At 38.5% G+C, this 23590-nt stretch overlaps 6 protein-coding genes, 1 long non-coding RNA gene and 1 other non-coding gene across 9 annotated transcripts; 5 read left to right on the top strand and 3 right to left on the bottom strand.

The window, feature by feature from the left end:
• Positions 1-569: 569 nt before the first annotated feature.
• LOC106406527 (pyruvate dehydrogenase E1 component subunit beta-1, mitochondrial-like) lies at positions 570-3763 on the top strand. Its single transcript, XM_013847211.3, has 14 exons — positions 570-752; positions 837-898; positions 970-1032; positions 1333-1413; positions 1499-1525; positions 1611-1673; positions 1771-1857; positions 2050-2175; positions 2477-2610; positions 2691-2763; positions 2859-2924; positions 3031-3069; positions 3162-3286; positions 3367-3763. Exons 2-14 carry the CDS (start codon positions 848-850, stop codon positions 3530-3532), a joined length of 1101 nt encoding a protein of 366 aa, XP_013702665.2. The 5' UTR covers positions 570-752; positions 837-847; the 3' UTR covers positions 3533-3763.
• A 1483-nt stretch (positions 3764-5246) lies between these two features.
• On the top strand, positions 5247-7420 carry LOC106402628 (GDSL esterase/lipase At4g10955). The gene is made up of 2 exons (XM_013843403.3): positions 5247-5705; positions 6162-7420. Exons 1-2 carry the CDS (start codon positions 5494-5496, stop codon positions 7192-7194), a joined length of 1245 nt encoding a protein of 414 aa, XP_013698857.1. The 5' UTR covers positions 5247-5493; the 3' UTR covers positions 7195-7420.
• A 311-nt stretch (positions 7421-7731) lies between these two features.
• On the bottom strand, positions 7732-9703 carry LOC106402428. The gene has a single exon (XM_013843163.3). It carries the CDS (start codon positions 9593-9595, stop codon positions 7964-7966), a length of 1632 nt encoding a protein of 543 aa, XP_013698617.2. The 5' UTR covers positions 9596-9703; the 3' UTR covers positions 7732-7963.
• A 683-nt stretch (positions 9704-10386) lies between these two features.
• Positions 10387-12394, top strand: LOC106406356 (pentatricopeptide repeat-containing protein At5g50990). The gene is made up of 2 exons (XM_013846989.3): positions 10387-10588; positions 10673-12394. Exons 1-2 carry the CDS (start codon positions 10519-10521, stop codon positions 12196-12198), a joined length of 1596 nt encoding a protein of 531 aa, XP_013702443.2. The 5' UTR covers positions 10387-10518; the 3' UTR covers positions 12199-12394.
• Positions 12395-12428: 34 nt separating this feature from the next.
• On the bottom strand, positions 12429-12517 carry TRNAY-GUA. The gene is given in 2 exon segments: positions 12429-12464; positions 12481-12517. It is a non-coding gene; the product is annotated as a tRNA-Tyr (tRNA).
• A 436-nt stretch (positions 12518-12953) lies between these two features.
• LOC106406357 (succinate dehydrogenase assembly factor 2, mitochondrial-like) lies at positions 12954-14409 on the top strand. 2 transcript variants are annotated; one of them, XM_013846990.3, is made up of 5 exons: positions 12954-13170; positions 13249-13347; positions 13430-13556; positions 13863-13931; positions 14019-14409. In XM_013846990.3, the coding sequence occupies exons 1-5, from the start codon at positions 13067-13069 to the stop codon at positions 14163-14165; spliced, it is 546 nt and encodes a 181-aa protein (XP_013702444.1). In that variant the 5' UTR covers positions 12954-13066; the 3' UTR covers positions 14166-14409. The 2 variants fall into 2 exon arrangements, with proteins under 2 accessions (XP_013702444.1, XP_022543132.1); XM_022687411.2 differs by having other exon boundaries at positions 12980-13131.
• Positions 14410-14454: 45 nt separating this feature from the next.
• On the bottom strand, positions 14455-18191 carry LOC106406355 (lipoxygenase 2, chloroplastic). The gene is made up of 7 exons (XM_022687410.2): positions 17795-18191; positions 16812-17636; positions 16611-16696; positions 16395-16505; positions 15773-16074; positions 15372-15638; positions 14455-15276 (listed from the first exon to the last, which is right to left on the bottom strand). Exons 1-7 carry the CDS (start codon positions 18144-18146, stop codon positions 14517-14519), a joined length of 2703 nt encoding a protein of 900 aa, XP_022543131.2. The 5' UTR covers positions 18147-18191; the 3' UTR covers positions 14455-14516.
• A 3624-nt stretch (positions 18192-21815) lies between these two features.
• LOC106405057 lies at positions 21816-22973 on the top strand. Its single transcript, XR_007322363.1, has 2 exons — positions 21816-22464; positions 22563-22973. It is a non-coding gene; the product is annotated as an uncharacterized LOC106405057 (long non-coding RNA).
• Positions 22974-23590: the final 617 nt, after the last annotated feature.

Here is a 23590-nt window from a genome sequence, read left to right as displayed (position 1 = left end):
TCTAAAAACATCTATATTATTAAAACTAGATCTATTTTCTTCAAATATGATTACTCCTTTGAATCTCTACCATTAAAGCACCCAAGAAACTTTTGACATTTGAATTCCCTTATTGATCTTCACGATCTGTGACAGAGAACTATAAAAGCGATAAAAATAAGACAAACCTAAATTAAAATCCTTAGAAAGAATAATCGAAATTACTTTAAAAGACGAATTTTTTTTGGAATCAATGGTTGATTTTTTATTGAAAAATAAAGGATGATTTAACTATGTTATATTTTTTAAGAGTCAGTTGATTTCTTTATTGAAGAAAAAATGCATATTGTAGAATTTTTTTTTTTATATAATTTGATAATATAAGTATTGTTTTATAAATTTCATCCTGTGCACCATGTAGTGTTTGGGTCGCCATCACCTAAATAAAACAAACAGCATCAACCATGGAATAATATATAGTTGAGAAAGAAAAAGGAAAAAGTAAAATCCGAGAATGTCAACCAACCATATGATAATGAACATGATCGATAGTAAACTAATCGTACGGCTCCAGTGCATTTGGTGAGAAGAGACCTACTTACTAATCGTACGGCTCCTGTCATTTGACGAAGAAGAGACCTACTACTCTAATTGAAATCTTTGTTGTCACAAAAAAAAAAACAAGCATTTGAGTCGTCTTCTTCTTCTTCTCTCTCTCGAATCCGCCGTCTCCGATCGCTTTTCGCCGGCGCCGTAGATCGTATAAACCTAAGGTAATCAATTATCGATCTACTCTGATTAGTCTGTTAGAGATCTACGGGGGTTTTGATCTGAGAAGAGTGCTTATTGTTTTCCAGTTAGCTAGAAAATGTGGGGAATCCTGGGGAGAAGAGCCGTCGATGGAGGCTTCTCTGCTTCGGTAAGAGCCTTTTACTCACTTTTGCATTTTGATCTGGGATTCTGATTTTCGAAAATGGGGTTTTGAAACAGTCTCTCAGAAGGATGCGATCCGGGTTGGTTTCCGCAAGGAGCTACGCAGCTGGTTCAAAAGAGGTATTCTAGTCAGTTTAGGATTACTAGAGCTGCTTGATTGATGATCACTGGTGTCTGAGTGAGCAATACTCATTAAATAGACGAAATGCTAAGATAGATCATTTGCTTTCTCTCCTGGTGTTTTTTTTTCATTTAAAATGGTGGATTTTAGAGGACTTACAGTCACAGTAACATATATGTTGTGAGCCCATAGTTTTAGTTATGATAGGATCTGAGTTACAATATAAAATGAAGATGTTATTCCTTTGTACATGCAATTTTTAAGACCACTTACATTTTCCTGTGCGAATCCTTGTTTAGATGACAGTCAGAGATGCTCTGAATTCTGCAATCGATGAGGAAATGTCTGCAGATCCTAAAGTCTTTGTCATGGGTGAAGAGGTTAGTTGCAGGCTCACATTATTGATTTAATATGGCACTTTATAGTCAGATATTGATGTTCTTGTATCTTTTTTTTGTTTGGTAGGTTGGACAATACCAAGGTGCTTACAAGGTTAGAATTACAAGATAAAACATTACGGAAATTTCTAGTTTTGGCCATTATCTTATTATACTGGAGGTTTATTATGTACTCACAGATCACTAAAGGCCTTTTGGAGAAATATGGTCCTGAGAGAGTTTATGATACCCCTATTACCGAGGTTTGGATTTCTTATTTCATTTACAGTCACAAATCCTTATGTCCATGTTTCTAGACTCTGATGATTTCTGACTGTCATCTTTTTTATCATGTTTTAGGCTGGATTTACTGGAATTGGAGTTGGTGCCGCCTATGCTGGCTTAAAGCCTGTTGTAGAATTTATGACTTTTAACTTTTCTATGCAGGTTAGCGTTGATTTGTCTTACATCTTCCCTCTTTCCTTGACTTGATTAGTAGGCATCATTGTTGCCTTATGGGATCATGCACTGTGGTTGAAAATATGTTGTTTCCAGGCATCATTGACACTTAAGTGCACAGACATTCTTTTTTATTAATCTCTATATGTATCCTAAGATCTCTATTGCAATTTGTTTCAGGCAATTGATCATATCATAAATTCTGCTGCAAAGTCAAATTACATGTCTGCTGGACAGATAAATGTACCCATCGTCTTTAGAGGACCCAATGGTGCTGCTGCTGGTGTTGGTGCTCAGCATTCTCAGGTAAATGCTAACCAACATACCTTTTCCTTCACAAATTAAATCGCTGTTTTTCACTCTTTCAAACATTACCTTTGGCTTCTGTTAAAATGATTATCCAATAAGATCAAGGAACTGGCTCGGGCTTTAACTTTGATCAAACTTTCCCTAAATGAATTAGGCATTTTGAAATGATTTATTAAGAACAAGGTTCTTAGGACAGGATGTGCAACTGTATTGCTTAAGTCTGGTAATGATCACATGGATGATGGAACTATGACTGTGTGTCTCAGAGAAGGGCCTAATTTTTTTTTACATTTTGCAGTGCTATGCAGCATGGTACGCCTCAGTTCCTGGTTTGAAAGTTCTCGCTCCATATTCAGCTGAAGATGCTCGTGGTCTTCTTAAAGCTGCCATTAGAGACCCTGACCCCGTTGTCTTCCTTGAAAACGAGTTACTGTAAGTACTTTACCTAATTTGAGATTTGGTCATGTAGTTCACTTAGGTAAAAAGACCCTCATGCGAAACCCGTCATGCAGATATGGTGAATCATTTCCAATTTCAGAAGAAGCACTTGATTCAAGTTTCTGTCTTCCCATAGGAAAAGCCAAGGTAGTTTCACTCTACATTACCGCCTTCTTCTTCCTTTTTTTTTTGCTTAATATCTAGTAAGTTAGATGCTTTAATGCTGTATTGGGCTATAACAGATTGAACGAGAAGGAAAGGATGTAACAATAACAACTTTCTCGAAGATGGTCGGGTTTGCCCTCAAGGTTTGTCATTTTCAGCATCTCAAATATACCTCTTAGATGATTTAAAAAAAAAAATTAGTGCTTATCATTGTTCTGTCTCTGAATTTATTAATGTACATGATTCTAGGCAGCTGAGAAGCTCGCAGAAGAGGGAATAAGTGCTGAGGTATGAAGAGTCTTGTGTCTTGTGATTCTGCTTAAAAATACTGATACGTAAGCCTCTTAAAAACTTCTTGTTTTTTTTAATTAAATGGTTAGGTAATAAATCTGCGGTCAATCCGCCCGCTAGACAGAGCAACGATCAATGCTTCAGTGAGAAAAACAAGTAGATTGGTAACAGTTGAAGAAGGTTTCCCTCAGCATGGAGTCTGTGCAGAAATCTGGTTAGAAACGAATCTGTTTTTGGATTTCGATATCGCTATTGTCAGAATCATTGATTAATGTTTGTGTTATGGTGGAACAGTGCGTCGGTAGTAGAGGAGAGCTTTTCATACTTGGATGCACCGGTGGAGAGGATAGCAGGAGCCGATGTTCCAATGCCTTACGCAGCTAACCTAGAGAGATTGGCTCTTCCTCAGGTAGAGGATATCGTTCGAGCAGCAAAGAGAGCTTGTTTCAGATCCAAATAAGACAATCATCATCTTCAGAAACCAACCCCCCAACACATTCCTTCTTTGAGTAAAGGAAAATAAGAAAAGAGGAGAAAATGATGTCTCTTTTGCCACAAAACCACCATTCCCCGTGATTTTTATTTGATCTTTTGCTACTAATGTCAATCCTCGCTGCGGTTGTCTTTTTGTCCTTCAAATTGAAAATTATTGAATCTTTTGGGTTAATTGATAAATCGATCGAAAAAGCTAGTAAAGAATCTCACAACACCTGTTTTTTTTGTGGAATGATGTGCGCTCAACAGAACCCCCCACCAGGTAATGGATGAGGTGCACCCAATCTACTCTACTAAAAGAAAATATCTCCTTAAAATTAACATTTTGAAAGTTAGAGGTGCGATTTGTTAATGTTCAAACCACTTCAAATTCTATTGTGTATATTTAACAAAATGTCCTTAGGACTAATTCTAGAAAATTGTTTAAAATACTTTGGTTACCACTTATTATTGACTTATCCAAAACCAAACTAAACTATATATGTATATATACTGATACTCTAAGGTTGGTTCAGCCAATCAAGCCCTGATAGCACTCTCAAATCTTCATTCACGTTCCTCTCGAGAGTCCCACTGATTCTCCACAACACCATCTTACTTTCCATTTTCATGCCTCTGATTTCACAGAGGCTCCTACGCAAACCCTTAACGAGTCTGTACTCCCGAGCCTCGTACCAGTCCCATTGTTCCTCCACAATGCGTTCAAGATCCCTGAAAGCTCTCCTCACAAGCCCAACCTCCATTCTCCTCTCAACAAGCACTTTCACTGATTCTATCATCTTAACTGCAATCTCCCTAACAAAACCCACCCGTAAACGCCAAGGCCCACCTACTGTTATCCACCAACACCGCCCTCGGCGGGTTCAGCCTTGAGCTTATCTCCGGAAGAAATTTACTTACAGCAGGAACCACAAAGCTTTCTAAACCAATATTGAACCGCATTGTCAAGCACTGGAAGATATAAACCGCTTTGTCGAATTCGCTTTCCGAGGCGATGTAGTCCCACAGGTCGAACCACGGGTCCTCCCCAAAGCCGAACGTCTCCATCGAAACGTGTGGTGAATCACCTTACCGAGAATCTCGAACGTGTTCTCTGGCATTGCTTGTTCCCTAAGGCAACTGACGAGCTTGCGTCTTTCGCAAGAAACTTCAAGAGACGTTCAAGCGCCTTTTTCAGAGTTTCTTGACTCGCAAGCTTCTCAGCTGAGTTGACGATTGTTTCGAGAATCTCGGATCTTTTCTCTGGATCCGAAACCCGAAGGCCTAGTTTGATAGCAGTTTCTAACCCCAAAGCCCAATCACCGTCAGGGTGAAGCAAGAACAACACCTTGTAGACTTCTTCTCGAAGCTTGCGATGGACTATGCTGATGAAATCTCCATTTATTGGAGTTTGGTTTCTTTTTGTTAAATTTAGTTTTCGGGGATTTGTATATATGTTTTACTGGCTCTACTATTTCAACCATGTATTTTTCCGATACTATAGATGAAAACTCTAGTGACAAAAAAAAATTCATACATTCTGGCTTCCACTCACTCTTCAGCGTGAACTAAGTCAATCGTTCTACCTACTCTACCCTTCAAGGAAATACCTTCCACGACAAAACGTTAAGGGTGTAAAAGGTATTTACTATAAAACTCGACAACAAAAACAAGATGACCGTTTGATAGATCCGCAAATCTCAGGCGTTTCAAACTCATTAATTAAAGTTTTTCTTTCTAATTAATTCACAAATCTAAAAACTTGCAACTTTGTCTATCTTACTTTTTTCTCCAGTTCCAACGCTTGAAAACAGTTCAATTCGAATCCGATTCCCTCACGATCCGGTTTCGAATTTGCCAACTTGCATTCGTCTCCAAAGTTAAATTCCCACTGAGAAGAGGGTGTGATCTGATTCTCTAGTCGCGTAGAAAAGAAACAGAGAGGGAATGTTGATGGCGAATTGTGGAGCTGTGGAAGAAGACACGACGGAAACTGAATCCTCCGTGGTGTTAATGGCGGCTGCTACTACGCCGATGACTCCGAAGACGAAGAGGATGGTGGTGAAGGAAGATGACGCTCATCACCCTTACGCGTTTCACGTCTCGGGACCCAGAAACGTAGCTTCTCCTAACTGGAGAGATCTCATCAGTTCCAGTTGGTATGATTTCTCTCTCTCTCTCTCTCTCTCTCTCTCTCTCTCTCTCTCTCTCTCTCTCTCTCTCTCTCTCTCTCTTATTACAACAGAAACTAGTTTCTGTTCATACATTGTTGTTAAAGACAGTTTTTAGAAGAAAAAAGACAAAAAAAAGACAGTTTTTAGATTGGGTTTCTGTTCTTCGGATCAGAAGAGATTCAAACTCAGAGTTGGTTGAATTTTTTTGTTTAGCTTAATTTGTTGCTTCAGACAAACCATTTGAAACTTGGAACATGCTACACTTAGATCGTGTCTGAACTTACCAACTTTCAGTGTCCTGTGAGAACTGATAAGTTTCTAAAAATAACTACTTTTTTTTGTTCTGCAAGGATTTTTACTTTTGATGAATCTGATTAATTAGAGTATATAAAAATGAATAATGTTTTAACCTTTTTTGTTGTTTATTATCTGTGTATATAGGAAGGATCCGAACTACAAGAGAACAGTAATGGCATGCTTTATCCAAGCAGCTTACTTACTTGAACTCGACAGACAAGAGAACAGAAACGCTCAAAACGCTCTCGCACCCAAATGGTGGATCCCTTTCAAGTACAAGTTATCGCAGACGCTGATCGATGAGCGAGACGGATCCATATTCGGAGCTGTTCTCGAGTGGGACAGAGCAGCTGCCATGTCTGATTTAGTCGTCATCAGACCAAGCGGGGCACCAAAAGCAGTACTCGCGCTCAGAGGAACCATACTAAAGAGCCTTACGATGAGACGTGACATCGAAGATGATCTCCGGTTTTTAGCCTGGGAGAGCCTTAAAGGCTCGGTGAGGTTCAGCGTGGCTCTCGAGGCGCTGCAGTCGGTAGCTAAGAGGTATGGGAGCAGCAACGTGTGTATTGTTGGTCATTCTTTAGGAGCTGGTTTCGCTTTACAGGTTGGTAAGGCATTGGCTAAAGAAGGGCTGTTTGTGGATGCTCATTTGTTCAACCCACCTTCTGTATCTCTCGCTATGAGCTTAAGAAACATTGGTGAAAAAGCTGGGTTTGCTTGGAGAAGACTCATGTCAATGCTTCCTCAAAAGAACGAGCCTTTGATACTAAATGGTGATGAAGCAGAGAAGGGTCCTCCTAGTCCTGGTAGTGGTTCAGGGTTTAGGAACTGGGTACCGAGTTTTTACGGGCAGAATCAGAAATCTTCAGTGGATTTGAGGAAATGGGTGCCTCATTTATATGTGAACGACAGCGACTACATCTGCTGCCACTACACTGAACAGGATGGGGTAAATGAGAAGAGAGAAGTGAACAACAAGGAGAACAATAGTCCTGGTGTGAACACTATTCCTCAAGCAGCAGCAAAGCTTTTCGTGATGTCGAAAGGGAAACAAAAATTTCTCGAGGCTCACGGGTTAGAACAATGGTGGTCAGATAATCTAGAGCTTCAATCAGCTATTCACAGCAGCAGGTTGATCAGTCAGCAGCTCAAATCATTATACAGTATTAAGTAAACATCAGCATGATGGTAACGCTCCCATCGTTCAATAAACACATTTGCTCTCTTTATTGTTTGATCTAAGAACATTTATTCCAGGAAATGTAACGATATAAATGTAAGAAATATCAGTGGTAACTGATCTGCCCCCATTTTGTAGAGAAATAAAAACTGACGATAACTTCTACTTTTTTTTACATCATTTGTGAACTAAAGAATCCAAGCAATGTGAAGATTTCAGATTTGTGATTTTAATCATTGGACTAAGTCTGAAGAACTTAACAGCTGTATAACAATCATACGAGGCCACAAAAAAAAAGTTTTAAGATTTGTGAATAAAGGGATAAACAAAACAAATGCCATGTGCTTTCCGACCAACATTATTTGAGATATGTTCAGACATGACATACCACCAGATTCCAACTCAAATATGCAACAAAACAGTTTGAGATTAGACACTGAAAAGCATTATTCTGTTCCTAGATTTAGATAAATCAATCAAACACTTGATAGCAAGGACCAGGTTCTTGAAGTTTTAGAGGACATGAACAAAAGTTGTGAAAGATCTCTGATATGATTAGCTCACCAAGAAAAACAAAAACAGAGGATTACATACTCTACAAAGATATTATTATTATTATTTGTCTACCGAACTAATCAACAATTAAACTCTCCCTACTTCAATCAACCAAACCTTATGAACAATCAAACAACATATAGAGAAAAGAGACACGACAAGATTCATCAGTGTTCCTTACATACAAGTTAATAACGTATCCAGTCCCTTATGGCCTTGCGAAGACGCCCCAAATCTTACTCCGAGCAAGATTCTCTGCCAGTTTCTTAGCTCCTTCAACATCCATCTCCACAAGCTTTTGCAAATGCAAGCAAGCACCAGCAGCAACGACTTGTTTCCTACATTTCTTAGAAGTTACAAGCAGTTCCAACGCAGAGACTGTGTATCTCTTATCCAATTTCGTAATCTTCGGGTCCAAGAGCTGAACAAGACTGAGTACACCCTTGTCACTCTTCTTGAAAATCTTTCTGTTGCTTGTGCACACCAATAACGTCGACAGAGCTTTCGAAGCTGCTTCTTTCTCTTCCATGGCTTTACCATCTAACATGCCAATCAATGCACCGATGCATCCGCTTTCACCAATCTCTTTCCTGCTTTTCGAGCTGAACGCTAGCGAAGAAACAGCTTCCCCAGCTGCGATTCTCACACCAAGAACCCCACAGCTCAACACCGGAACCAAACGTGGGATAAACCCTTCCGAGATAACAACATCTCTCACAATAGGACACAAAGCTAGATTCTTTAAAAGCACAACTCCCACCTCGAGACTCTTAGCATCGGAAACAGAATCCCAGAAACTCTTTAAACACTTAACCCCTCCTTCTCTAACAATCAGCATCATCATATCCTCATCCCTGGAAGCTAAACTAGCCAAACATCCTATCGCATTCTCTCGAGCAGGAACCGTACCTGAAGAGCCGAGAGAGACAAGAACAAAAACAGCGTTCTCCTCAACGAAATTCTCCTTAATCTCTCCAAACGAAGCCAAGTTCCTCAACACACCAGCAGCGAAAGCTTGAGAGCCAGGTGTCCCCGCCTGGCAGATCTCAAGCAGAGACGAGATACCTCCTCTACACCCAATCGCTCTAGCGTTCTCCTTAGACAAACTCAGAGCGTGAAGAGCAACACAAGCCTTCTCTTTACCAAAACCACTCCCTGATTCCAACACTCGAAGGAGGTGATTCAGCAGAGACAAACCTTCAGCTATCAACACGTGTTTGCTACTCTCCACGGACGAGATTCTTGAAATCACAGCTACAACCTTCTCCTTCACACTCAAGCTACACGAATCTAGCAACCGAACAAGAACGGGAACAACTCCTTGAGCTACTGAGATCATCACGTTCTTATCATCTCCCTGAAGCAGCTCGAGCAGCGAGTCAATCGCCGAGTTCTTCGATTCCGGTTCACCGATCTGTAACCGGATAACTAGATTCCTCGCCGCAGCTTCCTTCTTAGATGAAACCGTAACGATTTCGTTGAGAAGGCCGCTTCTGATCAGAACCTCGGCGTCTTTCGCGTGGCGATCGAGTCGAGCCGTGATCGAGTCGACGTCGCTCTGCGTCTTGAGCTTTCCCTCAGATAAATCCGGGCCCTCGCACCGCGCCGCGACGGAGGCGGCGTCGTGGAGCGTCTCTCGAAGGGAGAGGAGGAGATCCAGAGATAGCTGGTTGGTGGTAGAAGAAGAGGCGGAGATATCGGAGAGGTGAGTGTTGAGATCGGCGAGTTTGACGCGGATCGAGGACCATTTGGATTTGAAGCTGAGGAGGTTGGGGATGCGGTTGAGGAGGGAGGAGATGAGCTCCGTTAAGGTACAGTTACCGTCGTTATCCAACGGCATCGGAGAAGCTGTGAGAGAGAGAGAGGTGTGAATTAATTGGGGGGAGTGATGGTGCTTGCTTTGTGCCAGTTGGGAAAGAGCGAAATACAGGAGGGGTAAGTAAGTGAGTAAGTGAGTTCCATAAGCGCGTGAGTTTCTTTTTCATTCTTTACATTTTCTTCGTCAACCCCCCCCCAATAGAATCTCATGCATGTGTTACGTGGAAACACACAATTTCTAATTTAAAAGTTTATTATTAGTTGGACTTTTTGGGGTTTAATATTGGGCTTTAGACATTTTCTATAACGATTAAATGAATCATACAGATTGTAAATGTTTTTTTTTTGTAACAGATTGTAAATGTTTACAGCATTAAAATAGTTTCTATTTAGGAAAAGCCAATATACAATATTTCTACAATTTCTTAGAATGACACGTAAGCACTAAGCAGGCAAAAACAATTTGTTGGTTTTTAAAATAATAATACTGTACATAATACTAATTTGGTTTGAGCAAAGAAACAACAAAAAAGAACAAAGGTGTGAAAACGACTTGGTAATAAATGCTATTAAGCATTTGGTCAAAAAATGTTATTAGAAAAATGTCTAAATAAAGCAAAGGGTTGGTATAGCGAGTTGACCAGTAAACGCGGCTCAGATATTTTTATAAACGTATTGAACTCCAAATGGGAAGACTAACCATTAGAAATTTAATTATTGAACAATTAGGCCTAATAACCAAAACTCAGACCAATATCCTAATGGATCGTACATTTGTACCCATATCCAAAGAGATTTCCAAATGCCCAACTCTATCAGATACTACTACTGTAGAAACAAAAGACAAAAAAAAAAAAAAAAAAGTTCGGGCAAAACAAATCCTCGATTAGACTCCAAAATTGAAAATTGCTTCAGTTCGAGCCGAGCGAAAGGGGTTTAAGAGAGATGCAGAGAATCTCCCTTTCCATCTCCAGAATCAGAAGATTCTCCGCTTCAAACCTCGTTACACTCGCCGGTAAGAAAACCTTTATCCTTTCTAGATTCCGACCACACATTTCCGACAAACCATCACCACCAATCTTATCCTTTCTTGCTTTAGATCATCGGTTGCTGAAACAAGTTCTTGAATCATGCAAATCTCAACCAAACTCCAAATGCGTTCTTCTTCAAGCACATGCTCACATCCTTAAACTCGGTCACCTAACACACCCGACTCTCGTCGCCTCCATCGTCGCAGCTTACAGACGCTGCAGCCTCCCACACATCGCTCGCCGCCTCCTCACTCGGTTCCTCTCGCTCTCTCCTAGCGTCTCCAACACAAACATAATCATCGAGAGTCTTATGATAAACGGCGAGTGCGGTTTGGCTAACAAGGTTCTTCGTAAAGCGAGTGATCGTAACGTCATCACTTGGAACTTGATGATTGGCGGTTACGTCAGGAACCTACAGTACGAAGAAGCGTTGAGAACTCTTAAGGATATGATTAGCTTTGCTGATATTAAACCGAATAAGTTCAGTTTCGCTTCGGCGTTAGCGGCTTGTGCTCGTCTTGGAGACTTGCGTCGTGCGAAGTGGGTGCATTGGTTGATGATGAGGGACGGTGGGGTTGAGCTTAATCCGATACTGTGTACTGCACTTGTCGACGTGTATGCAAAGTGTGGAGATATTAAAAGTTCGAGAGAGGTTTTCTATGGAGTTGAAAGGGACGATGTGTCTGTTTGGAACGCGATGATCACAGGTTTCGCGACGCATGGACTAGCGGAAGAAGCGATGAGAGTGTTCTCAGAGATGGAGGCAGAGCATGTTTTGCCGGATTCGATAACGTTTCTTGGGTTGTTAACAGCGTGTAGCCATTGCGGTTTGCTTGAAGAAGGGAAAGGTTACTTTGATCTAATGAGGAGGCAGTTTTCGTTACAGCCGAAGTTAGAGCACTACGGAGCCATGGTGGATCTGTTAGGACGAGGAGGGAAGGTGAAAGAGGCTTATGAGTTGATAGAATCAATGCCGGTGGAGCCGGATTTGGTGATATGGAGGTCTCTTCTTAGCTCCGCTAGAACTCACAAGAACCCAAAGCTAGCTGAAACCGCGATACAGAATCTTTCAAAGGCGAGGAGTGGAGACTATGTGCTGCTCTCCAACATATACAGCTCCACGAAGAAGTGGGAGAGCGCGCAAAAGGTGAGAGAGCTGATGAAGAGAGAAGGAATCCGCAAAGCGAAAGGGAAGAGTTGGGTGGAGTTCGGAGGAGTGATACATCGGTTTAAGGCGGGAGATGCATCTCATGTAGAGACGAATGCGATATACAAACTGTTGGAAGAGCTGATACAGAGAACAAAGTCTCAAGGCTTTGTGCCCGACACTGAGTTGGTGTTGATGGATGTCTCTGAAGAGGAGAAAGAGGAGAACTTGAACTACCATAGCGAAAAGCTTGCGTTGGCGTTTGGGATATTGAAGAGTAGTCCAGGATCAGAAGTTAGGATTCATAAGAATATAAGGATGTGTAGTGATTGCCACAACTGGATCAAGTCAGTGTCCAGGTTGTTGAATAGAGTGATTATAATAAGGGATCGGATACGGTTTCATAGGTTTGAAGATGGGTTGTGTTCTTGCAGAGATTATTGGTAAGCGAGAAACAATCAATGTACCTGATGTTTGACTAACTTCTGGTCCAGTGAAGTCTTAGAGTGTTCAAAGAATGAGGCTGGAGCTTCCATAGATTCTTGCCTGTTTCTACAATCTGATACATTACTGTTATTGAAAGTTTAGGAGGTTTTGGTTTTGTGGGGTTTATACGGAAAATCTAAAAGTTTCAGAGACTAAATTTATAATTGTTAAAATCGGAAAAGAAAAAAAATTCCGACCTGCCGGAATCGAACCAGCGACCTAAAGATTATCTGTTGTGAACAACTACAGTCTTCCGCTCTACCAACTGAGCTAAGGTCGGTATGTTATTTGAAGTCTGTTTTGCATTTTATATATACTTGTAACTGTCTTCCTATGAAACAAAACTTCACCATATTTTGAAAAATATTATTGGCTCACTGAAAATATAGATGAAATAAAATATGAGAATTTGTACTCCCTACACACAACATATTCCCTATTTGCACTCCATACCCTATTTCCCCCCATTTTTTTTCCCCCCATCATCACCTTTTTCCCTCAACTCTATGGTATCTCACTTCTTTTTGTATATTGAGCTAATTTACTCATGAAATATACTTCTTTCTTTTTTTATTTTAACATTTTCGTTCAATTCATATTTATTCGATACAAATCAACATAAACCGTTGACAAAAAAAAATCAACATAATCCGACTGGTTTATCGCGGTTAAAGTTAAACCGGTATTGTTTCGGTTTAAAGAAACTATATTCCATTGTGGTCAGGAGAGGGACACGACAAATGTAAGGCCCATTACCACTTTTGTTGTACTTCTTTGCCTTGTACATTCGCTGCGACACGATCGAGAAGAGAGAGCATCAACAAAAAAAATGGCCAGCCGAAAAGCTCTGATTAACGTCCACCGGATCATCCGCTCCACCGCGGTGGTTAGACGGTGCTCCGTCACCCCTTCCGTTGCACCTCCTATTTTCCAGTATAATTTTTCTTCCATCGTTTACGACAAGAGGTAATTTATCATTAATTTCTGGGTCTTTTTTATTTGGTCTTTTAGAAATGGAGTTGATTTGGGGGCAAGATTCTTCTGCTCGAGTCCACAAAGCTTTGATATTGATCTCTCCAACGAAGAGAAGAAGAGGATAACCATCAACAGGTATGGTTCATTTATTTATTTTTCAGTTTGTAACAAAAAATAATAGTGTTTGGTGATTGACTTTGTGTGTGTGTGTGAATAGATTGTTGTATAGGAGCAAGCAACGAGGGTTTCTGGAGCTTGATCTGGTTTTGGGTAACTGGGTTGAGGAGAATGTCAATTCCATGGACGAAACCGCTGTCAAATCCCTCATTCATGTCCTCGATTTGGTATGTGTTCCTTTTGTCTCTCTTATCAGTTAAAAATTTCACATCCCAGAGGTTTGTATATGGATCTGCACATTGTTTTTGAGATATATAGATGAATTGTATAGCAGTTTCTGTAGTTATGTAACAAGATCTTTGGGGGTTAGGTTGTGTATCATAGGGTTCAACTGTTTATTTATATTATGTATTGTGGTAATTTTTTTCTCCCAAGAGGACTAACAGAAACAGTTTAGCCATGACCCTGTTTGAGTGATTATAATCTTTTTTTTAACTTAATTGTTTGATAATAGAGTTGTTGGCCCTCTGCAGGAAAACCCTGATCTCTGGAAATGGCTAACTGCTCAGGAACAGCCTCCCGAGATAGTGAGCTCAAATCCGGTAACCTTTAAACCTCATGATGTATCCTTTGTTTAAAAAGCATAATCTGAAGCATAATCAGTCGTCTCTTTGTTGTGATGATTTAAGGTATTTCTGGCGTTACACAAGAAAGTCATGACGAATCTGAACAAACATGCAGCCCCAGAGACGCGTGCAGCAGCTGGACAACCCTGGGTCAAAGGCTGGGATGATTTCAAGAGAGGCCGTGACGCTCCCATCTCCGGGAACCAGTAAAAGCAAAAACACACAAGCACACTCTCTTTCTTCCTTACAAAAGTAACAAACTGCAAAAAAACACGTTTATAAAAGTTATCTTATAAATATAATAAAATGCCAGGCCGTGAAGAAGGCCGGAGGTATAAATGTGTTTCTGTAGTGAGTGACACGATGAGATAGATAAATTGGAAGTTCTTTATATGTTAGTTACAGTTATCAAGGGATATTGTATTTTTTTTGAAATTGCTGTGTTTTCTCTTCAGCTTGTGGTGACGAAGAGTTTTTGGACAGTTGAGATTTAGTATTATGAAAACAAAAAGGAAAATGGATCGTTCACTTTTTTTTTTTACTAGAGAAACAATAATGCATTTAGATAGAAACACTATAGGGAACACCCATTCCGGTAACACCGGGTTGGGAGATGGGCTTCAGAAGCTCATACTTAACAACACCTGCTCCAGCTCTGTTCTTTAGAGAAACGTTCACGTTCCTCTCATCTATCACTTCTTCTAGATGTTTGAGCCTGCCTTTGAACCGTTCATATGCAGCAAAGATAACAGGATCGTCGACCCAAGATGCTTCTGGCTCTTCTCCAAGATACTCTTCGTCTGGTGAATGGGTCGATAGAAGATCCAGAGTCACCATCACTTGCGTCGCCTGCTTCTGCGACGGGAATGTCTTAAGCAGCACCTTCTCTGGCTCCTCATAGAACTCTTTTAGCTCTTCCTCTGTTGGCTCTTCAACTGGCATTCTTATCCTTGTTGTGGTTGGTCGGTTGGGAAAGTACCCTCCATACCCGTACTGTCCAAAGTTTACAGCTGCATGGTGACCTGAAGCCACCCACGCAATCGTGGTCACGACGCCAATCAAGTCATCTTGTGTTCTGAGGACAGGCCACCATGGTTCGTCTTTCTTGTCTCCATGCCCTATGTTCCTCACTTCACTCCACCATGCTTGGAGTTCCTCATCACACGTGATCAGTGCCGCATCGGGATAATAATGCTTCACAGATTCTGTGATCCATTCTTTGAGTGCATCCCACAACATTAAACCGTCATTCGCAAATGGGTAGTCTGGTATAGTAAGCCGCAGTCCGTGTTCTGCGGTCTCATCTTCCACAGCCAGCCCCCTTTCAATGGTTTTTGTTAGCTTAATTAGTAATTTAATTATTGTGTGACAAAATATTACACAAGAGCTAGAGACAGAACCCTAACAGTAAGTTACCTGCTGATGAGGTCCGCAGGTAAACCTTCCCTGTCGAACCTCCATAGTTTAGCATAAACATCTGAACTTAGCTCTAATGAATATTTGCCTGGCCAGAAACAAGTCTCAATGATTCCACCTGCGTTGACGAGACTTTGGCGTGCGCGAGCGTTGATCTCCAGGGTGTAGCGGAAGTGGGGATGCAACAGCCTATAGATAGGATGCATGGCACTTAGTTGTCTGTTTGCAGCTATTATGTATGGTTCCATACAACAATGAGTCCTCAGCCTGTAAACATTTCCCATCTCATTATTAGAATAACATATGTGTAATGCAGTTAATAAATATATATATGCAGTTAAATTCAAAAACGTGTTTTCTAAAAAACCTTATGTCTGAATCTATTCTATAGTGTTCAATACCAGTGAGAAATAAGCTGATGATAACCAGCATCATGAGCAACAGCGTGAGTCTTAGCAAGATTCCATAGCCAGCAGGAGGTAGCATCATAGCCTGGTGTGAAGACCTGACTCCATTGGGGCCTGTTGACATCAGGGGGACGAGTCAACTCAATGGCAACAGGCCTCAATGTGCTATCATCGCTGAGGAAGAATAGTGTTCTAGAAGCATATAAGGTGGTGTCGTCCAACTCTCTCACTTTGTTCACATACGGTAGAAGCAAATCGTGGTAATCCAACATGAATAATCTCTTATTCTTTAGGGCCTGCATGATTACATACATTATTCATAACGGAAATCCTCCATATATATATATATATATGCAATTATTCATTATTTGTAAGTAATTTTAATTAAAAGTGTGAATATTAAGAAAACTTTTACTTTTGAAAAAATAACATTTAATACATAAATTCAATCAATAATAAAAATATATGAATTATTTGATTGGTCACATAACATGTAATAAATGTAAAAGGTGCTTTGGATTATGTAAACATTTTACATTGTGAAACAAACATTTTTTGCTAAAACTACTTACATATAAAAACAGAGGGAGTATATATATATATATATATATCTTACTTCATCAACTGACATGACTCCTCTGATTTCTTTTTCCACAATGTCCCAAGTAATGAGTGACTTGGGATCACCATAAACCGCGGGGTCTAGTTTGCTTTTCAACGGCCACTCCTAGAATAACAAATAGTACATCTTACACTCATTAAAAGCAGACAATGTTTTTTTTTTTGCTTTATTGGAACAAGCATAGCGCTTAAAATATTAGTTATAGCTCACTGTAACTAGCTGAATGCAATATGGATTAAGGCCTGCAAGTGTCTGGCGAGCAAATTCGTCGTCTCGGATCCACGAAAATCTATCCTCTGAATCAAATATCAGAATGAAAGGAAATTAAATCAGATAAATTGTAGTATAGAATTGGATTTGATATAAGGGAGGACTAATTAAAGAAGAAACAGGGAGGGAGGTTGTTGGTACTGTTAAGAAGAATAGGGGGGTCAAACTGTAGAAGATTGTCTTGAGCTTCAGCAACAACTTTGATAAGTTTGGGGATCATAGGTAAAAGGCCAGCGTCCTTGGGAATGTCGATGCCAACTTCATAGAGATCTTCTATGGACTTGAAGTGTGGGAAAGGCAAGTTGGGATCAAGCAGAGCAGCCTCGATCTGTGGGAACACGGAGGGAAGAGCTGCTAAGATAGCCTTGCCCGTGAATGCAGTGCCCTTTGTTGAAGAGAACTCCTCGTCTCTGGGGACATAGAACTCCCCTTCGCGTTTCTCTGAGGAGGGATCTTTCTCGCAGGGTTTGCGACCAGTCTTGCACCGTCTCGGGTACGGATGAGAGAGGCCTCCCATAACAGGACGGGCAAGTCTTTCATCTTTTTCAGGGTCACCCACATCGTTGTACACATCATAGTCATAAACGCGTTCGTACTTGGCAAATTCACCAACTCGCTCGCGGTTGTTGCCTTGCAAGGTCTCCAGCTCTTCCTTCCGCAGCTTTTTGAGAGGCTCCGGAGTTGCGGATGGCAAGTAGGACTTGTTGGAGAAAAATATCCGCTTGGTTGGGTCAATGGACTTGGGGGTCACCCATGAGTTACATGTAAACGTTACGGAGCCGCTGGGTAACTCAAGCTTCATCTCCTTGATGAACATTTCTCTATGGTGCTGGTTTTGTACCCTGATGGCCCCCACGGTTCCAAAGTCTTCGGGCATGTCGAACACGCACTCGTACTTCTCATTACGGGATTCGAACCATACACGTTGTGCATAGTCTTCTACTGGACCCTCCTCCATAACCGTCCCTGCCAAGTGTGTACGTACGTGGGGTTATAATTATTGTTACTATGAACTGAGATATGGTTTCATTAACCTAAATATTTAGTACTCCTAATATGTTATTTAGCTTCCTTTTTTTTTCTTTATAAAACAAATGTTTGTTTGATATTATTTTTTAACTCACGGGTGTCAGTCTCGGCGCTAATAAGCTCGACGAGCAGTGATCTGCCGCGGATATCTGTAATGACATCGAGAGGTCTCGACCAACTTAAGCTCTCCAGCAGCCCTTCTTCAGCAGTTATGAATCCCTTAACTTTGATTCTCTTAACTTTCTCTTTCAGTAATTTACCTTTCTGTGCAATATTGGACTGTGAGGCTGTGATCCTACATCGTCCACGGAAGTTTTGACGACGACACGGCTTGTCTCGACGTCCTGTCAAAATGGGGTTGATGAGTGCTGATGGTTTAGGGAACAGAGAGCTGAGGCTCTTTGCTGTGCTCAAGGTCTGGAGACTCGGCGACTCTTTACAAAACATATATTTTATCTATTTGTTTGTGTTCCGCATACCATCCTCTCCATCCCCGCTTCATCTCTTTATACATGTCCAAATATTACCCTAGCTTCTTTGTCTTTTCTAAAAATAATACATGTCCAATAAAACCATCAAACTTGTCTACCTTATTTTTTTTCTCTACTGTATTTTTTTTTCGCTACTGTATCCACCGATTTTTTGTCCCTTTTCTTTTATAAATTATTTCACTAATTTAGATTCTAAATCTTCAGTAATCGGTAAGTTAAGCCATTAAAATCTACCACCAACATTAACCTCTCTAACCAAACCATATTGCAAATAATAATAATCTATAGCTGTGTTGTATTGGATAGACATCGATGTATATGATTTGCATAGAGGAATACACCTTTTCAGCTGACTTATTGTATACTAATTTTCCTAATTAATGTGGTACTTCAAACACATGCTGAATCAGATCAAAAGAAACTGAGTTTTATGCGCAGGAGTTTGCTTGTGGAAGACACGGTTACACTCCTTCCAGATCTGATAAGACTGAGATGCTTCATAAAGAAGAAGATTCACACAATCCCCTTCAGTTTTCTCTCCACTTTCGATTGGCCCTTTTTAATGTAATCTCTGAAATTTCTTGCATATTTTATTTAATTTTTTGTTTTTATTCTCTTTACATTCTTCTGTTTTCCTTTGACGTATTTTTTCTTTAATTTCTTTTATACAAAATGCATTCTTCGATCTGTTTATGCTGCTGCCCTTCTCCTCTATATAACTGTTTCCACATTTTTGTTCTCCTAAAATATCACAAATCAATATCTACACAACAATGGATCAAGCTGCTCAGTAAATACACATTTAGTTAAGAAAATAATATATATTGGAGTTTTTCAAAATATGAGTCAAAATTAAGTCAAAACAAAAATGATGCTTTTTTTTTAACTTTCATTTGTTCTATTTACACTAGAAATTCGATTTATTCACGAAAATGAACATTACTTTTTTTTCAAAAATGAATGTTTTATTCTATCATCCTCATCTTCACCAAATATTTATAATATTGCTATCAAGGCAACAACCGCCATGAACAACAAAAAAATAGTCTTTTTGGAGATGCTCTAAATACAGTCTTTTTATAATAGACTTTTTTGGAAATGCTCTAAATGCAATCTTTCCTTATGGATTCGTCCAGAATACTCTAGGTTAATTAAAAAGTAGTGTTCTGCAGTATTCTGCCGCTTTTGTAATGTTTATGGATCGTTTTCTTTTGCAACTTCAGTCCCTTTTTATAAGGTTCAGTAACGGCGAACACTTTCCTTTTAAGTTGTGCAAGATCTAGTTTCTTTTTTTTACATTCAATTCGTCAAAAAAGAAAATTAAAAGAAGGACTAGGTCGAATACAATGCATGCATGATGGATTTTGTTAATGGTGTGAATCTGATCTCCAACAATAATCATCTCCCATAAAATAATTCTAGACAAATATGAGAGGCCAAGATAGACGCTAATACCACGAATTTGGTTGATATCTAATAGTGATACTTTCTCAGGTAACTAATCAGCAAAATGAATTCAAAATTCACTTTCTCGCTAAACAATGAGCGTGTAACAAGACAAAAAGATTGTTTAGTTATTTTTGTTGTTTTCAAGATAAGTGAAAAGGAGAAAGCGCACGTTTTTGTTGTTGTTGCCCAATTTCAACTAAAATATTACCCCCACACCATCCTTTTGGTACATTGACGAATGAACACCTCTTCTTCTTGTCTCACGTGAACGCTAACCAGTACCTTCCGTCACATTGAAAGAAGACATAAATCACTTATACAGGACCAGCTGCAATTCTAGTACACTCATTTATTGAGTTTGGAGCATTGCGAATATGTGAAGATGATAGCTTGTTATGTGTTCCAGGCTTCCAGCTAACATTTACTGCACTCATTCATTTTAACAAGCATTGTACATGTGACTTTTTTTTCCCCGAGATACTGATGTCTGAATTATGGCTATGAATGTTTACAGTGGTCCGCATATTCCACATGTAAGAAGCTGCCTCCATTCATCCAACTTTTTAGCGTATAAATTTTAATTAAAAATTATAAAATAAAAGTGAAATGCTAACTGCGGTACTATTACTACGACAAAACGCAACTAAAAGCTAAAGAAGCAAAAATGGTGTGTTTACTTTTACAATTCAAAGTAAAATTCCTTTTTAAGATTTAATTTTTTGTGAACTATTACAAAACAATTTGAATGTTGATAGTATAAATCTCAATAGTAGCACCTTTTCTTTTATATTATATTCCTGGAAATTTTACCAGGACCCGAAAATTTGAACCGGAACCGATCCTAAAATACAAGCGTTCCGAAACCGAACCAAAAATTTACAAGTACCTTTTGGGTCCAAAACTCTTTTGCCCGAAAAAAATGAAAATAACCTATCCGAATAGATCCAGATCTGAAAAGAACCGATCCAAATAGACCCGACCCTATAAGAACCAATTCATATCCGACTTAAAAACATGAATATCCAAAACTATGATTTTTTGTGTTCTATTTCCTATATTTTATTTTACGATTTAGTGGAAATATGTTTTGTAAACAATCTTTGTTATTATTTCTGTAATATTTTCATGTAATATGAAACTTTAAATGTAAAATATAGAGTTTAAAAAAAAATATTTTAGTTATTAATAGATTATTTAAATTTATTTTGTAAAATTTTAGATATATATGATAGATTTTGACTAAATTTGATGTGGTTTCGTCCTTAATACCGAACCCGACATGGACCTGATATGTACTTAAAAATTATGGGTATTTTACATGTATTTTAATTGTAAACCCGAACCCAAGAAGAACCGATCTAAACCCGTACCAAAAATTTACAAATACCTATTGGGTGCAAATGTTTAGGACCAAAGGATCCTGATCCGAAAGGAACTCTCCTAACCTGAAGACCCGAACTCCCATGCCTATTCACAACATGTATATATAACTATAAATATATTCAATAAAATCTTTTATGAGTGATTATGTATTTTTAGTTAACTTTTAATTATTAACTAAATAGATTTGTATACATTTGTTTTTTTTTTACAGCAAGGCATTTACAGACTCATGTTGACTCTGTAAACCAGATCGGTAACTCCGCATCCATGTGAACGACAAAAGATGTTTGTTTCCTAGCACTGCGTGCTAAACTATCCGTCCGAAAGTTCGCCGTTCGAGGAACATGAACGATGTCTGAGTTGAGAAAACTTCCTTTGAGAAGCTTGATGTCTTCCAGATAATTTTCAAATGCTGGTCATTCTTTTGGTTCCGAAACCATCTTTACCAATTGAGAACAATCTGTTGCAAACGTATACATTTGTTTACTAGATCTTTATATTATCTTTACATATTTACGTATTTTTTTCTATATAAATACAAATATGTTCACTCAATTTCATCAAATAATTTTTAAAATATATCACTTATAGATAGTTTTGAAGATTTATTTTTAAAATATATTATTCAATACATAGCTATAATACAATATTTATAATAAGATTTTAATTTAAGGATTCAAAATAACAAAATCGTTAAATAAGATCATTTAAACGAGAAGCGCAAGAAATCCACCGTTCATAACGGACACCGAGCATTCGCACAAAGGTTAGATAGTGATCTTTTGGGCGGCTCTTTCTTTATTTTTTCATATCGTATTAAAAACCATCTGCAATTTGGGAAATCATTTATTTGATACAGATCCTTTTGGATACTGGCTTTGTATAAACCAGTGACTTGGCTAATATATATTTTTCTTGACTCTGATCATACTTTAAACTCATCAGTCATCTCGAATTTGGAGAAACAAGTGAGATGATTAACAGTCGATACAGTTTCTTTAGCTTGTTGCAAAGTGCAAACTATTATAATTTGGTCGAATTGAATCTACGAGTAGTCCTGATCCCAATAGATGACTGCATCATGTAGACTCAAATTTATATTAGCTTTTTTTTTTGTTAGATCGTTTGTTTTTTTTAGTTTATCTCATATCCTCTCTTTTATGTCAGTGAAAAATGTTCGAGCTTCCAAGAAAATATCTGCTAATCATGTCGCTATTGATAGACTGACTTCTACCATTGAAGATGCTTATGATGTTAATAAGATTCTCTAACCACGCCTTTACAGCTCGTAAGATTTGTTTTTGCTGCTTTCGTTATTCATTTTTTTCTTTTATTGGCAGGAAATCATAGAGTTGAGAGCATCTATCGAAGAGATGACTGAAACTATGAAAAAACAACAGGAGATATTATTGACGATGGCTGGAACTATGAAAAACCTACCGGTATATAATATATGTTTCTTATACATCATATAAGTGTTTACTTTTATTTCTATTTTTTTTGTAGCTTGCTTGACACTTTATAGTTGATCCATGTGTAGGTGAAAGAAACCCCAAAAGAAAAGTCTACAATCAAAAGAGAGTGTGCTTTGGCACGGGATTATCAACCAAATAATAAGCATACCATTCCGTCCATGCGGGTGTGTTCATATTGTAGACGTAATGTGCTCAAACCCATTAACAAGAACTTTAATGGATATTTCTGTGGCGTCAGACTTCAGGAGCTCCCACTTAGTAGGAGGAGATAACGGCTTATAATAAATCAGCTTTTCGCTTGTACGTTGAAATTTTCTCTTAATATGCAGGCTTTGTTTAACTTATACCGTTGACATGGATGGCCTACCAAAGTCCAATTTTTTTTTCTTCCTTATATTTTATCTTTTTTTTTGTCTTCTTTATATTTTATCTTCTTTTTTTTTAGCAAGAATACCAGTATTCTATGAGTTTTGATTTTCTTCGTTGCAAAGTTTATATATATATATTTATATTTTATCTAACATGATCACAATCGCGTTTCTTTTCGGGCCTTAACAACAACTCTCATATCATAAACCCTCCTCCCCCAGCTAGGCCCGGCCCAAACATTGAAAAATTTAGTTAGGGCCCTAAGCCAATATAGAATATACAAGTCATAATTGTAAATTTGTAATGTAAAATTTTAAAATTCGGCTCATGTGCCCTACGCAGTGGTTTATGTGCAGTGTTTAAAAAACATTTAGAAAATACTTAACATTGGTTTTATTTATTTTATTTCTATTTCACATATAAAATATCAAAAAATTAAACAATTTTTATAACAAGTTAAAAGTTATGATATATAATAAAATATATCAAGACTTCAAATCCTTAAGTATTTAAATGTCTAATGTGAATGATAAAATTAAACTTTAAATAAAAAATAAACCAACAAAAAAAACATAAAGTTGTAATAAATTATCGATAACAAAAATAAACAAATACTAACTCACATCAACTAGTTTTGTTAATAGATTCATAATACACATGATCATAAGATTTTTTTTTTTTTAGAAAACTAAAAAACTAAGTTTTTAATTAAAATACAAAACAG

The sequence above is a fragment of the Brassica napus genome, chromosome A2, assembly GCF_020379485.1.
Source record: "Brassica napus cultivar Da-Ae chromosome A2, Da-Ae, whole genome shotgun sequence".
NCBI classification, from domain to species: domain Eukaryota; kingdom Viridiplantae; phylum Streptophyta; class Magnoliopsida; order Brassicales; family Brassicaceae; genus Brassica; species Brassica napus.
This window is presented reverse-complemented; position numbering and strand designations above follow the sequence as displayed.